Consider the following 17,329-nt stretch of genomic DNA (forward strand, 5'->3'; position numbering starts at 1 on the left):
TTTTCTTCTGTAGAGATTATTTCTTGATTTACTATTGCTAAAAAATAATTCCTAAAGAAATTTGTTTCAGAAGTATTTGTACTGTACAGTACATGTACATTACACACACACACACACATATATATATATATTAGTTTCTTCATAATCAAATAAACGTTTTCGTTTTCTTTATCTGAATTCTTTGAATACAAGGGAGATGTCGCATTTTGTACAAATTTCATTTGCTATTAATTTGATTTTAAGAAAAAATTCCCTCAAATCTTTTAAATAATCTGTCAGTCCATTTAATAATGACATTACTAAACTTACATCGTTGTCAATGTTTTGCAAACTTTTACTTATTTCATTTACTGCAGATAAAAAGATCATATCAAATAATCGCTGATAAAAATATCCAAAATTAAATTTTGATTTGTGCTAGGTTTTTTCAATTTTTTTAAATCAAATTTTATATTAAAAAAAACATACACTTTTGTGCCAGTTTTTCATCACAGCTATTATTATTATGTGTTGGGTTAAGTGAGATATACTTGGTTAACACCGGTGGCTATGTACTATGCCGGACCAAAGTCAAGGCATAGTAACCAAAACAGAAATTAAAGAACTGTATCAGTGTGTGTGTCTGTATTCAAGAATTTTCTCACAATATGACATGTATTCAATATAGTGGCCTTCTTTAGTGTGATGTATGTGTTTCTATTCAATTGTAATGTGCCCAGGCTTTTGTGCAGTGTGTGTGGTATGACACCTGTAGAGGAGAGAACAACAGGTTCAATAAGCACCCTATCCATCCTCCACAGATGCCTTATTTCCTGGGCAAGTTCTGTGTACTTGCTGACTTTTTCAGTGCATGTGTTTTGTACATTGTGAGTGTTTGAATGGATATGTCTATAATGTATGTGATTTTATTGTGTTTGTCAATGAGTGTGATGTCTGGTCTGTCGTGGTGAATTGTTTTATCTGTGATTATGGCTCTGTCGTAGTACATGTTGTGCGTGTTGTTTTCCAATACTGTCTATGGAATGTATGTGTAGTATGGTTCATGGATGTCTACTAATTTGTTTCTTTGCAAGCTCTGGTGTATTATATTTGCAACTTGATTATTGTTCTCACCTTTTTCTGCTATTAACTCGTTTAATCGGTTGTTGAAGTGATTATTCATATCACTTAATAATTCCTCCATGATCGTTACTTTTGTCAAAGAAGAAAGATTAACTACTGGTCACATAAATTTAAAATTCGGTACTAAATGCAATACACAAGCGCAACTAATTGTAAGATGTAAGTTCTGATTGGCTAGTGTATGTCGGATGATCACTTCTCAACGTGTTATTATCACTTTGCCCGACTAGGTGGTAGCAGTATTCATAATGACCGGTCAATTTGATAAATTGTTGAAATTTATTACAATGCCTGATTTTGTTGGTCATTATTCATAATGCCCGTATTAATCACTTTGCCCATAACATCTATATAAATAATCTGTCTGTGCCAAGAGCTTGCAACCGGAAGTGATGTGTTGTATAGTTTCTGGCATGATGTGACATTTTCTGCATGTGTCATTTGTGAGTATTGCATCTTTGAGTATGTTTTCTGTAGTTTTTAGTATTTATGACCTGATCCTGTATGGCAATCATGAATCCTTCCATCTCCCAAAGAGGCAACCTGAGCTAACCAGCAGTTTGATGCAGTTTTGTCAACAAAATCCTGGGCCTGGTTGTAGGGATGCCTGCCATGAAGTGACTTTTGAACCCACAATTGTGTGGCCGTCGGCCATATTGTTGTATATTATTTTTATTAGTTGTTAAGTTAGTTGTAATATTTCCTGATTTTCTTTCGTTCTCTGTTCTTTGTTTATCACCTTCCAGGAACTTCTTCATTGTGCAGTGGTGATGACCTAGTTACAGGACAATAGAAAGGGGTAGCTGGAGGGCTAAAGGAGAAATATGAACTCATTCTTTGGTTTGAGCGTTGGAGAGAAAAGATGTGTGAAGAACAAGGGAGACGATAGGCCTAAGTTAGAATCCGAGAGGATCCTGGAATACTTCGATAGGACATTCGGAAAACATATTTTGAGAACTTGAAAGAAATCGGCAATCTTCAGTTTATACCATTTGGACAGATAATCAATCAGAAATCACCACGAGGTCGTTGAAGATTTTGGGTACCCATCTCTCTCTATCACCATACATTCATCTGCTCTACTGTCTATCCTTTCTTCCCCTCCTTTTTTTTCATTTGTAATATAAGTAAGGTCTATGAGGAGAAATGAAGCTAAGAGTGACCACACCCACATTCTGTGGAGATATTTATCATACAGGATCAGGTCATAAATACTAAAAACTACAGAAAACACATACTCAAAGATGCAACACTCACAAATGACACATGCAGAAAATGTCACATCGTGCCAGAAACTATACAACACATCACCTCTGGTTGCAAGCTCTTGGCACAGACAGACTATTTACATAGACATAATCAAGTAGCAAATATAATACACCAAGAGCTTGCAAAGAAACACAAATTAGTAGACATCCACGAACCATACTACAAATACATTCCACAGACAGTATTGGAAAACAACACGCACAAAATGTACTACGACAGAGCCATAATCACAGATAAAACAATTTACCACAACAGACCAGACATCACACTCATTGACAAACACAATAAAATCACATACATTATAGACATATCCATTCCAAACACTCACAATATACAAAACGCATGCACTGAAAAAATTAGCAAGTACACAGAACTTGCCCAGGAAATAAGGCATCTGTGGAGGATGGATAGGGTGCTTATTGAACCTGTTGTTCTCTCCTCTACAGGTGTCATACCACACACACTACACAAAAGCCTGGGCACACTACAATTGAATAGAAACACACACATCACACTACAGAAGGCCACTATATTGAATACATGTCATATTGTGAGAAAATTCCTGAATACAGACACACACACTGATACAGTTCTTTAATTTCTGTTTTGGTTACTATGCCTTGACTTTGGTCCGGCATAGTACACAGCCACCGGTGTTAACCAAGTATATCTCACTTAACCCAATAATAATAATAATAACTCTCCCGGGGTCACCACCTGGTCGTGGTGGGAGAGCCCAGTAATTTTACTGATCCATAGGGCAATGCAGACTGGAGCACAAGCTCCTGGTAGAGACACCCATGCCAGTAAGGTCTATGGGGAGAAATGAAGCTAAGAGTGACCATACACCCACATTCTGTGGAGATATGTATCATGGTAGTAACCAGATCTAAATGTGATACCGGTTCGGACGTCGCCTGGGTTAACAAGGTCTGCGTTCGTGGGTTAGGCAGAGGCTCACGTTCGAAAAATAGGCCACAGTCTCCCTTGGTTACCGGTGGCGAAAGCAGCACCAGCCCAAGCATGGCTACTGCAATGCCCTCAACAGATGTGAGGAACCAACCTAGCCTTGGTGTTTCTGTGGCAATGCATCCACAGACCACAAAGGCTGGAAAACCACGCCAACGGATGAAATGAACAACGGAAATGAACAAGTTTATCATCTGTACTTATTACACCATCACAAAACTCCAAACAAACATGACAGCATACAGACAACAGCTACACCATAAATTCACACAACAATATCCTCACCTCACTGTCACCGAACAAAGGGTTGTTGATCAAAAAAGAACAATTATACACAACAACCTTATTCCACAAACAACACTTGAACTTATCAAACAACAGGTTGCTGATCAAATACATCAACAGACAGAAACATTTAACATTAATGAAGATCATGTAACCTGTCAGGATAATCCAGCAACAAGCACTGATTATAGCACGCACACAACAACTACCACTATTGATACTACAAACACTTCCTCATTCATCACCGATAACATAGACATAGATTTAGTTAATACGCTCTCACTTATATTTCAGGAAACACTCACTAAATATACAGGCACAGATCCCAAACCTTAAGAATTTTAAAACATTGACAAGAAATTCATTATTCAGACTATTCTAAGCATAAGAAAAGTAGGGAAATGTTAGACCAACATTTTATCATGCTAGAAATAATTTTTTCTCTAATTAAACAAACACCATAAATATTTTCTGTTTTCTACATCACTATTTTTTTCTGTAAGTATATTTACATGCTGTAATAAAATCATTTTCCATTTAATTAACTGTCACAATTCTAAAGAAGATTCATTTTGGTGACCAACTTTTGAAATTGATAAGTGAAGATTGAAACAGCAAACATTTCATACAGCAGAACCCAGAGACTACAAAAAATGGGGGACACAAGCTATGAAAAAAAGGGCATCATGCATTAAGGAAGAAGCTTCAAACTATGATTCAACGTCGGATTAGCACTTCCGCAATGTAACCGGTTTTCAAGGCTAACTTGGCCTTGAAAACAAGGAATGTAGTTTTGGTCGACATAGAACAAAGTTACATGGGACAATGGACGAATATAGTTCAGTAGTTCCTTTTATATTTGCATAATAGTCTAGAAGTCATGCATTTTCTGTTGTTTGTTGATATTGGGATTAGGGTCCCCTTGGGGATTAGGAAAAGAGCAACTCTGACAGAAAAGGCAGGACATGTCCTCCAAGTGCCCCAATGTATGCGCATCCCTGATTTTATGTTTGCCGTTTTATTATTTTATGTTATTTCTTGTTTTTATTGTATGAGTGGATGTTTCACAAATTGTCAGAAAATAAAAAATGTGGTCATCAGAATTGGTAAATTTCATGGAAGACATTGTTTATTTAACTCCAACTGAAAAATGTAGACCTAGAAATTACCACTATCATCCGTCCGTCTGATGTCTGTCTGTCTTTCCTTAATCTCGAGAATGGAGCTAAATTGATGAAAGACGAGACCATATGTGGAAACCTTAGGGGCAGGAAGCCCTCAATTAACTTATATATGAACTTCCGATGCAAACTGGAAGTCGTGTTATTTCAATTCAAAAATTTTCCCCTGAAACATGTTAGATGACTGGCACGACTATTGTTAAAGGAAAAGTATGATGTACAAGGGAAGCCATTACTAATTCAAGGTGGAGAGCATATATTAATATTTTAAATTAAAAATCAAAAAATATGATTAAAACTTGCAGCCCGGCATGTGACGATACAAAACAATAACAAGCAATTATTTATCGTGACATCATTATATTAAAGCCAAACGATTGCCATATTATATCGGGCTATATTAATGCAACCATTAATAATTAAATGTTAAGCAATTTGGCTTAGAGACAGGCATTAGGTGCCATCTCTTGATAAATTTAATAATTATAATTAATATTTTAATAATTAATTTAGGAGGTTCTGAAAAAAGAATCTGCTCAAAGTTGGATACAAACCCACAACTCCCACATACAGTGTGGTTGCATAGCCAGTTATGCTACCCTGACTTCTGTCCGATCTTTCCTTCCAGAACTATTAATTTAGATGTAACCCATATTGATTATTCAACACATATTCAAGAAAGTAAAAGTTATTAATGTAATGACTAATTTTCAAGTTTAAGAGATCAAAATGCAGTTGTTTTGCTTTTTCACAAATGATGACCTTAGAAACACTATCACTAGCTAATTGTTTTTCATCCAAACAATAACAATTTCTCAACCTCTCAATTGTGATCTTTGTTTTGTAACCATTTTCACCTCTTAGCAACATCAGCTTTTTTTGGACTATTTTTTTAGTATTATAGAGATTGTAGATTTTGCTGTAAGAAAGTCAGTAGCAAGATCAGACATGGGAGCACCACTTTCATATTTTGCTGAGTTTTTTCATCTCTATTGGCTGTTATAACCAATTTTCTTTTCAGTTGGCTGTTATCTTAGGCTCTACAATAATTTATTTGTATGAGGAATATAAAAGAAAGCCAAAAAACGCAAAAGAAATGAGAAACTTTACAGTGAAGTTTGGCAGAGTTGTGCATTGAGTGACAACTGTGAGAAGACTGACATATTTCCTTTGTTTCAGCCAAGAATATCCATACACAACACAGAGTGACAAAATACATCTATTAATTTTAGCAATAACTTTATCTGATGAAGATAGAAAACTCTAGGGTTTCATTTTATTCTTAAATTAGTAATTCATTTTTAAAAATTGCAAACCACACATTTTCATTCTATTTATGATTCTTCCCTTTTCACTTCAATTTATTTTTAGTTATATCTGTTTTCTTTATTCACTATATTAAATTCAAAAATGAAATCAAATTGTAGTTGATGATAAATTTATTTAAAATAAGTAATGGAGTTTTGGAATTATGAATATATGGTAAATTACTGTAATAAATAGTGTATCTTCTGTCTTAGTGATTTATAAAATAAAAAGAAATGCAATTCTTTTCTTATTTTTAATTTTTTAATACTCTGTGCACTTTGTCAATACAATCACCATGATGCTACTGGTATATAATTAAAAATAAGCAATTACCATTAAACCAACAATTAATTGTCGTCCAAACAAATGTTTTCTTCTGTTTTAAATGGTCATTGTCAGTTTCAATGTAAATGGAATGTTTGTAAAAGGACGTAAATTCAAAAATTTAAAAAGTCGCATGTCATAAAGATATGTGCGTGCTCGTGACGCATTTAAAAAATTAATCTTCCAGCTGGATTTCAGTTTAAAATATTAAGTTTTAAAACAAACTTGACAAGAATCTATCATAAGTCAAAGGACGCCGTCTACACAGCTGCTAATGTGTCCATGTCTTTAAAATTAATGGCTGTTTCCCTCTTAGATGCTTTAAATATCTCCAGTTGTTCGAGATATTTAATGTTGGCCAAGTCCTCACACCGTTGGAGTAATTGGGCATTGTCAAAGTCAGTCGGGACATCATTATCAACAGCAAAAGAAGCCAATGCAGTAGTTGTAAGATCTCTCTGAATGGCGTATTTATGCTCCTTGATCCACATGTTTAGATTACGTGCAGTAGCACCAATATATTCACGAGGTCGGTTCAAACCTATGATTGTAAATAGGGATAGTATAGATCCCTGGGGTACATGGATACATTAGCAGCTGCGTGGAGGGTTTCCTTTGACCTATGATAGACTCGTCAAGTTTGTTTTAAAACTTAATATTTTAAACTGAAATCCAGCTGGAAGATTAATTAATTTACAACCAGGCCCAAGATTTTGTTGACAAAACTACATCAAACTGCTGGTTAGCTCAGGTTGCCTCTTTGAGAGATGGAAGGATTCATGATTGCCATACAGGATCAGGTCATAAATACTAAAAACTACAGAAAACATACTCAAAGATGCAATACTCACAAATGACACATGCAGAAAATGTCACATCATGCCAGAAACTATACAACACATCACTTCCGGTTGCAAGCTCTTGGCACAGACAGATTATTTATATAGACATAATCAAGTAGCAAATATAATACACCAGAGCTTGCAAAGAAACAAATTAATAGACATCTATGAACCATACTACAAATACATTCCATAGACAGTATTGGAAAACAACACGCACAAAATGTACTACGACAGAGCCATAATCACAGATAAAACAATTTACCACAACACACCAGACATCACACTCATTGACAAACACAATAAAATCACATACATTATAGACATATCCATTCAAACACTCACAATATACAAAACACATGCACTGAAAAAGTCAGCAAGACCACTGAACTTGCCCAGGAAATAAGGCAACTGTGGAAGATGGATAGGGTGCTTATTGTACAGTACCTGTCACTCTCTCCTCTACAGGAGTCATACCACACACACTACACAAAAGCCTGGGCACATTACAATTGAATAGAAAAACATCACACTACAGAAGGCCACTGCTTTCTGTAGTGTGATGTATGTGTTTCTATTGAATATATTGAATACATGTCATATTGTGAGGAAATTCCTGAATACAGACACACACATTGACATGCTTATTTAATTTTTTGTCTTGTTTTGATTGTTATGCTTTGACTCTGGTCTGGCACAGTACACAGATACAGTAACTGATGTCAACCAAGTATAACCCTGTAAGGAACTGAGTCCGAACGTTATTTTTATTTTATTATTATTTCTGTTTTATTATCTTTTGTTTGGGGTTTATGTTTATTTAGGACAAAGGTTCCCCACCACTCTCTTGTTAGTAATGAAAAATGAAGATAAAACAACTCACGGAGAAATAAGCGCCATAGACAACATCTTGCGCGCTTGCGCTGCCCGGCGGAAGTAACAGTCCGCAGAGAAAAAAAAATGGAGGGGGAGTCCCCACAATCACTAGTAGAGAAATACTTGATAAACCGTCTTAAACATCCCAGAAAATTATGATAAATATTTTGTAAACGGTTTATAAGCTTTGTCGGAAACTTAAAGCTGCCAGAAAAGAAAGTTAATGTTAGCAACTAAGTATGTAAATAAGGGGAGTAACCCAGCTCAAGTGTGACGTCACCTCACAGTATAAAACCTTAACCTAACACAGTATAAACCCTTTCGGTGCATGCTTAAAAGCCCAGGCCTGGCAAACTAATCTCAAATCCGCATAAAGTACCAGTTAGGTTAACGGAAGTTTTACCGACCGTAATTATAGTCGGTTTCCTAAGCTACTAAAAAAATAGTACTTTACAACCCACTACACTCAACATAATGATGATAATAAAGAAACAAACTATCGTTTTCTCCCTCTAATTAAACTTTAGCTAGAGAGAAATAAGAGCTGAAATAGGTTTCTCTTAAAAAAAGTAGATGAAAAATAGTTAAACAGCAATAAGCAGATATATTGACTTTACATTTAAGTAACAGTAAGTTAAATATCTGTTACTCAATATAAATTCATCATGCCTTATTTATTTTAAAATTTTTCATAAAATAATTTTAAAGAATAACAATATAATTCTCACCTTAATAATTGATCACTGAAACCATGCAGAAATACATCATTTGGATGCTGAGACTGTTTCTTTTCATCAAAACTATAAATAAAATTGTTGCAGATTAATTTAATTTACAAAAATAAACAAAATAATCAATAACATATTTGGCAACATTCGACCCAAAGAGCAGGCAGGTTTAGAAGCAATTTTAGTAATTTTCTAGACCACATTCACAGATTAAAATAACTGATAGAAAAACCAAATAAAATGTAATAAACCTCTCTTCTTGGCTTTTATCATTTATGAGAAAGCTTTTTGACCCCATTAAGAAATTTGCTATATTAAAAATATTATAAAATTAGGGTATCCATAAGACCTACATATACATACTCAAATTTATACACACCTATGCAACTTCATGGCAATAGTAATTGTGGCAAATATATATTTTTCAGATATTTGCATTTTATACATCATTTTTATCACTATTTGATGAAATCATTATTATTATTTCATATCAATCAAAAATAAATTAGAAAAAGTTATTTCAAGCTATATTTTTACATATAAATATGTAATCATTGGATTATTATTTTTTTATTCTGATGGCAGCTTTATTTTTCCATTGAAGAATAATTAAATGTAGCTATAATAACCAACACTAAATTTTTAAGCTTATTACTTGATTTAATTATATGATTTACTATATAAAAATTATATTTTAATATTTTTATATATAATTTAATATTTAAAAAATTAATCAAATTGTAATCTTTATTAACATGATAACCAACCCTGTTATGCAATTATAAATAATTTATTTAATACAAATATATTTTTTCTTCTTTACTTTTCAAATAGTTCTGCTTCCTATTAAAATTTTTCACAAAATGATACGTCCTATCCATAGGTTCTTCACATTCACATACTGTATGCTTTTAATGAGTAATTTTCTCAATAAAAATGACCAAACTCCTTTTAATTTAAAATAGCTATTACTGATCTGAAAATGCAGATACTCAAAAATATTGAGTCTCACCTATACCATTCTTCTTTTCTAATAAAAAAAATAGTTGTTTTATACAAATAATTATTGGTAGTTCTTGTGAAAAAAACAAAATATTTAGACTTGTATATGAAATTTTAAACTTTTGCAAAATTTTCCATTAACAGTTTTTCTCTTATATAATTCTGATTCTCCACACAATAGTACTGGTAACAGTTTAAACTTGTTTGATATTATTTCTATCTTATAATATAATTCATTCAATTATGTATCTTTACATTTTCATTATAACAACTTACCAAATATCCAAATAATTCTTTCATCAATATATTTACACTTTTAGCTACATAATATAAAAATTGAATAATTCAATCATTATATTACATTAATTATCTAATCTGTTAATTTTATGACAAGATACATATCCCTGTATATGGCATTTCAAATAAAACAATATGCTCACAGACATTATCTAAACTGTTTCTAATTTATCTATCTAATCTCTTACTATAATCAGAGCTACATACAAAACAGATCCCAATATTACTGTATGAAACAGTTAAACATTAATTATTTTATTAGTACTAACTAATACTCAAAAGTGTATTAAGACAAATATTTTTGAATTATATGGAATTCAACTTCTGATAATTAATGTTTCATTCAGAGTTAAACAGTTTATTTTCATATGATGACACAATAAACAATTTACATATTTTAAATGTATTTATTTTTCAGCATGTTTTATTATTATTTTTTAAATGTGCATTTGTGCAAATCTAAGATTTTTAGAATTTATTTTTTTCTACAAAGTAGTGTTCTGAAGCTGAATTCTTTACAGTGAAAAACATCTTAAAATTCTTAATAAATTCTTTTAGATTTGAAAAAAGCCTGTGATTATTTCACTTGTTGAAGCAGATGGCAATATATTTTTTTAAATTTTTACACAAATTTCATTACAGAAATATATTTTAAAAAAAAAACCTCAATTTTTCATAAGAATTTGTTTTGACTTTTATTATGATTATATAAATAATAATATTTTTAAATATTAACTTATTAACTTTGACTATTTTATACTCATCATTTCATTATATAAGGAGATTATATGATACTTTTAATGTTTGAAAGAAATTTTCAGTGAAACAAAATATATTCATTTTATAATTATATCAAATTATAATATCACTGCACACACAAAATTCATTTTTTCATAATATACATATATATAAAATGAGAAAATTTTGGATTTTTATAAAAGTTTTATGATAAAATGGGTGAATTTAAAATTATGAACAAACCAAAAGAAATTTTTAAATGATTGTGTAAAGAAAATATATAAATAAAAATCTTTTATTTAAATACTTTTTCTGAAATGCTTAGATAGCATAATAACAAAAATTGTTACAATATAATTACTGTATTAAAAAATTTTGATTTGAATTTAATTTTTCAGTTTGATTCTTGAAAGTTCTATATACTGTTATTGAATAAAAAATTAACCAAAAACAATTTTTTTGAATATTTTTTTATTCTAAATAAAACGTATAAAATATCAGTTATTTATTAATCTATAATAGTATTCATATAAACAAGTAATGTTAATTATTTCAAAGAAATACTTTTTATATTAATTAATAAATGATATAATTTTTAAAATCAAAACTGACATATATTTATTATATATTGTGTATAAAATTATTTTACCTGTTTTGATTTCCTGTTAAATCGACTTCAACGTGTAGTGCATTTTTATTTACAGTATTTCTGTATTTTTTCATAAAATCTTTTAAAATACTTGATGGAAGTGTAGACTCAAAATTATTTCCAGATGTCAGAAATATAATATTATCAAACTGAAATTGAATTTTTAAATTATACGTAAGAAAACTTAGGCATTCAACAAATTTAAGTTAAATACACTACATAATTAGTAATTTTTTATAATTTGGAAAATTATATAAAATTAAAATATTCTTATTGAATCATTTAATATCCTACAGATATAAAAATAACAAGATAAAACAAAAAATAAAAATGTTTAATTCTGTTTTATTTTTAAAATAAATAATACTGAAACCTTGTATGGATTTAGCATCTTTACTATGTAAATCTTGTAAATGCATTTTATATATAGATAGTATTTCATAAATATCTGTATTATTGCTTTGCAATACAGATGTGGAGTACATTATAATTTTTTTATATAAACAATATTAATTTTATATATAATTGTAAATAATGTAATTATATATTAACATAGTTTCGGTCACATAAATAGAGTTTTAGTACTAAAACTAAAACTTTACATATATAATGATTAGACACTGATAAATGTTACTATTGGTACACAAATTTCTAATCTCTGAGCTGACAGGACTAAAAAAAAATTAGCTTAGAAATTTGTATACTGGTAATCCTTGGGTTAGGTTAGATAATAATTTGTGGAGCCTCTAAATATTTAGAGCTCTAAATACTTTTCAGTTTACTCTTAGAAAGTAGTAAAGGTATAATTTGTTAATTTACAAATGAATGATTTATCATCATCCTTCAAATTTTTATTAAAATCATATAATGAAGCTTTCTACATTTTAAAAATTATTACCCAAAATCTAATATTTTATCATTTATATATTCTATTAGTTAATTTTACAATATTTTTTCTAAATAATTCTTTAAACAATATTAAACAAATTTTTTAATATACATAAAAATGATTTAATTTAGCTTTTATTTTAATATATAAATTATCAGAAATAAAATTAAAAATTTAATTAAACAATTTTAAATTTTTCATTAAATTTAACTTAAAATTTTCAATATGCATTATAAATTTTAATGCTTTAAACAACCAATTAGTTCCCAAATCATTTAAATTATATTTAGAATGATGCACTATCAAAAACAATTTTAAAATACTATAAAATATTATAATAATAATCTTATTTAAGCCTATGTTGATGTAAATATAAAACTGTATATGTAAGAGAAATAAAAAAAACTTAATTATCAGTTTGTTCGGATTATTCATTCATCAATAAATAGCATTTTACAATCTTTGCATTTTAGAGGCTTCACAATTGAAAGGTTTCGTTACTGCCGTTCTAGTTAAATTAATTATATTTTTGTCAAGAAAGCATATGAATAAAGTAAAATATAGATGAATACAAAACTCTGACAAGAACAGATTTTAAGTTGCTTTGATAATTTTTATACACATTGATAATGTTATTTTTTTATGATTTTAGTTTGAATGGAAAGTAAGATTCATTAAAGTATAAAATTACTAATTAAAGACTGAAGGTAAGTAACAGCTTTCTTAAAAATAATAGATTATATAAAAGATTTATTCAATGAAAATAATTACTTAATAGTTTATTTTTTTTAATTTTATTATAATATTTCTACTTTTAGTTTTGTTTTTAAAACTCATACAAATGTCATAAAAAGCATAAAATATTTCCAGATAGGGACAGAATATATTAAAAATTACAGAAAGTTATAATAGCTAACTTAATATATAATTAAACAAATTCAATTGTTTACTATTTTTGGTAAATTCTCCATGTGAAAAATACTTTACATTCTTTTTCAGATGGACCTACCTAAATTCACACCAATAGTATTTTTTATTTTGAGTGTTAGCTATTCAGATGACATTCAGCATCCTCCTTGTAATTTCAATCCTTTATGTACTTGTGCAAAAGCTGGACCAAATCCTAATCTAGTAAACTGCCATCAAGTACCATTAATAAGTCTACCTCAAGAATTATACAATAAAACATTATATATTCTTAGTCTTAAGTACAATGGATTAAGAATCTTAGATGAAAATAGATATTTTGAAAAAAGCTTGTGGAGATTAGAAATCCAAAATAATTTACTGACTAACATACCAAAAAAGCTATTTTTTGGTGTAGGAAAGACGCTTCGAGAATTATATCTAAGTTATAATGAAATTTTTCAAATCCCTAGAGAAGCATTAATAAGTTTAGAAAAGCTTGAAATATTGGATTTATCTTATAATCATATATCTGATATTTACAATGATGATTTTTTTGGAATAAAACAAACTCTTAAAATTTTGAATCTTGCAGGAAATTTACTGACTCATGTCAATTTAGATAGTTTCAAGGATTTTGAGTTCTTGCATACTTTAGATCTTTCTTCAAATATGATTATTACTGTGCATGATATGGCATTTCAACAAGGATCTAATCAACTAAAGAATATTAATCTCTCAAACAACCAGCTCATGAAAATTCCATTTGCAGCACTTGCAAATTTAAAAAATTTGCAAATTTTAAATTTAATGGATAATAGAATTCATGCTATATTTGATTCACTTTTTCAAACAAAACTCTCTCTCGATGAGTTAAATTTAAAAAATAACATAATTAAATCATTATTACCTTTATCATTCCAAAATTTTAATTTTATCAATAAAACATTTTTGACTGGGAATCCAATAGAGATAATTAACGAAAATGCATTTAAAGATACAAATATTAAAGAATTATACATAGACAACTGTGAAATTACTACAGTACATCCAAATTCTTTTAATGGGCTTGATAATAGTCTACAAGTATTGGATTTGCATTTAAATAATATTTCTATTTTCCCTCAGTCAGCATTAAAAATTTTGAATAAATTGAAGAATTTAAATATTGCAGAGAATAGAATTAACTTGTTCCCAAATAATGCATTTCAAAATATTAGAAAAAACTTACAACAACTTGATGTAAGTGGAAAATATATGGTGACTCTACCATTTACAGAATTAAGTTCTATGTATAATATGAGAAAATTAAGTTTGAATGGAATACATGGAAATATATTAAGTAAAGAAACATTTAATACACTTGAAAATTCCCATCCATTTGAAAAATTGAGTCTTAAAAGGAATGGAATTTCCAGTATTGAAAATAATGCTTTTCGCAATTTACCAGGATTGCGCTTCCTCGATTTATCTTTCAACAGCATTTCCAATATTCAACCAATGGCATTTAAAGACATTGGTTATTCTTTAGAAACATTATTCTTGCATCAAGCATTTTCATTATCAACACTGGAACCCAAACCATTTAAAGAGTTATCTGAATTATATGAACTTGATTTAAGTGCTAATAATATTGTATTTATTCCAACTAATACATTTGCATATATGCAAAAATTAAAATTTCTCAATTTAAATCATAATCTTCTTACAGAAATTACTCCTGATCATTTTCAATATGTCAATAACCCAAATTTAGAAATTTTAAAAATTTCTTTTAATAAAATCAAAAATTTAAAACAGCATACATTTTCAAATCTTCGCAATTTAAAATATCTAGAATTAAATGATAATAATATACAATTTATTGAAAGTTTTTCATTTGTTAATCTTCATTCAATCACCCATATCAATTTGGAAGGAAATAAAATACAAGAATTGGAATCAGAATCATTCCAAAATTTAATAGAAATTAAATCATTGAATTTTGCTTATAATGAAATGGAAAATTTAAATATAGATGCATTTAATCAAGTTGGGACTATGTCTACATTAAAAATTGACATGAGTTATAATAAGATTAATAAACTGATAAAAAATGATTCAAACTGGCAGCCATTTCGTGAAATTAAAGTATTTGATTTTACTGGAAATAACATATCCTATATAGATTCTTTTTATTTAGACTCAATGAAATCTTCTCTCTCAGAGTTATCATTAAGTTCTAATAACTTATTTAATATAACTGCAACAACTTTAGCAAATCTTTATCATCTTCAGAACTTGAAACTTGATCAAAATTCTATTGATATTATTGAAGAGGATGCACTAACAGGAATGGAAAACCTATTATTATTAAACATTTCTCATAACAACATAATAGATTTGCAAGCGGATGTTTTCCGAGAAAATACAAATTTACGAATACTCGATGTTTCGTATAATATTCTACGTGGTTTACCAGATGATATATTTAAAAGAACAAAACTAGAAATATTATCCATTTCTCACAATAAAATGATCCATTTTCCACATGAAGCACTTCAAGCCATCAACAAAACCTTAAAATACCTTGATCTTTCACATAACAAGATTCGTTTACTTCATTTCGATCATATGAAATATTTAGAAAATCTAGTTTGGCTGGATCTTTCGGAGAATCATTTTCGACAAATTGAAGAAACCTCTTTAAGCTGGTTGCCAAAACTTGTAAGTACAAACATATCCATATATTTCTAAATTGATAAAGATTTACTATTTAGAAACAAAAAGTCTAAATCTGAATTATATATTTAATTAAAACTTAATTTTAATTTCTATTTTTATTTCAGACTTACATTTTAGAATAGAAGTATTTTTAATTGTTTTTTAACAAATCTAACATGAAAAAATAATATTTTGTAAATTGGATTCCTTAAATAGACTAAATTTGTTGATATAATCTTGGAAAATTTAATTAAAATTATTTTTTATATTTTATCTTTATTACAGAATTAAAAAATAATACTGTAGTTTTATTTCATGTAATTAATTAATTTCTTTTAATTTAATTTTGCATTTTCTGAAAATTTATCAATTTTTCAAATTTTATTTTATTATCTGAGTATTTTCTTTTTTCTTTCCTTTTCAGCTTGTGTTAAATCTGTCTCACAATCTTTTCCAACAAAAATTTTACCAGACATTAAAAACACTTCCAAAATCCCTCCACACACTAGATTTAGCCGGAACGAATTTGTCGTTTATTCCTGATTTGAACCTCCCTAAATTATTAAATCTAAATTTATCTTATAATCAAATATCATTTTTAGATTCTGGAAAGTTTTCTAATTTATCAACATTACATGTATTAGATCTGTCTTATAATAATTTTTCATTACCTTCTCATCCTAATAGTACATGGCAAAATCTCCCATTTCTAAAGAATCTTTATCTTTCTGGTAATCCTATTTTAAATTTAACAAATGATAGCTTTTTTGGATTAAATCAATTAGAAGGATTATTCATTCAAGATTTGCCACTTCAACACATCCAAATTGGTGTATTTAAATTATTAAGATCTCTCCAAAAATTAGAAATGAATACATATCCAGAAAGTGAATTTTATGATTTAGGTACAACAATTTCAAATAATCAAGGATTAAGACATTTAAAATTGCATGTACAAGAAAATGATTTTGAATATAAGAAAAAATATAATTTCCCTAAATCTCTTAAAACAATAACATTACAAGGAGAAAAACTTCAATCAATTAATGAATTTTTCTTTGAATCATTGGAGAAACGAGATTTAACAATTCATATTCATAATACAAACTTAACTGAATTATCGTCAGGATTTTTTTATAATCTTGGCAAAATAATGAAGCTTAAGATAGACGTAAGAAACAATAAACTGAAAAAACTTGAAGATGTAAGAAATAATCACCATTTCAAATATGTAAGTCTAA

The 17,329-nt window shown here is 28.9% G+C and overlaps 2 protein-coding genes across 4 annotated transcripts in view; one reads left to right on the forward strand and one right to left on the reverse strand.

Annotated features, from left to right (window-relative positions):
* Positions 1–17,329, reverse strand: part of LOC136989023 (telomerase protein component 1-like) — a 241,123-nt gene that overhangs the window by 170,682 nt on the left and 53,112 nt on the right. Inside the window, exons 15-16 of the mRNA XM_067287049.1 lie at positions 11,591–11,739; positions 8,905–8,976 (exon numbers count right to left, since the gene is read on the reverse strand). Of these exons, the coding sequence (XP_067143150.1) occupies positions 8,905–8,976; positions 11,591–11,739 (221 nt within the window). The remainder of the gene's footprint in view (positions 1–8,904; positions 8,977–11,590; positions 11,740–17,329) is intronic.
* Positions 1–17,329, forward strand: part of LOC136989036 (chaoptin-like) — a 32,564-nt gene that overhangs the window by 14,840 nt on the left and 395 nt on the right. Inside the window, exons 2-4 of one of the 3 annotated variants that reach the window (XM_067287087.1) lie at positions 13,149–13,186; positions 13,479–16,091; positions 16,513–17,319. In XM_067287087.1, the coding sequence (XP_067143188.1) occupies positions 13,479–16,091; positions 16,513–17,319 (3,420 nt within the window). In that variant the 5' untranslated portion in view covers positions 13,149–13,186. Of the gene's footprint in view, positions 1–12,966; positions 13,187–13,478; positions 16,092–16,512; positions 17,320–17,329 lie in introns of those variants that run through there. The other 2 variants (XM_067287086.1, XM_067287085.1) reach the window with 2 other exon arrangements.

Source organism: Centruroides vittatus, unplaced genomic scaffold (genome assembly GCF_030686945.1).
Source record: "Centruroides vittatus isolate TY-2023 unplaced genomic scaffold, ASM3068694v2 scaffold_435, whole genome shotgun sequence".
NCBI classification, from domain to species: Eukaryota; Metazoa; Arthropoda; class Arachnida; order Scorpiones; family Buthidae; genus Centruroides; species Centruroides vittatus.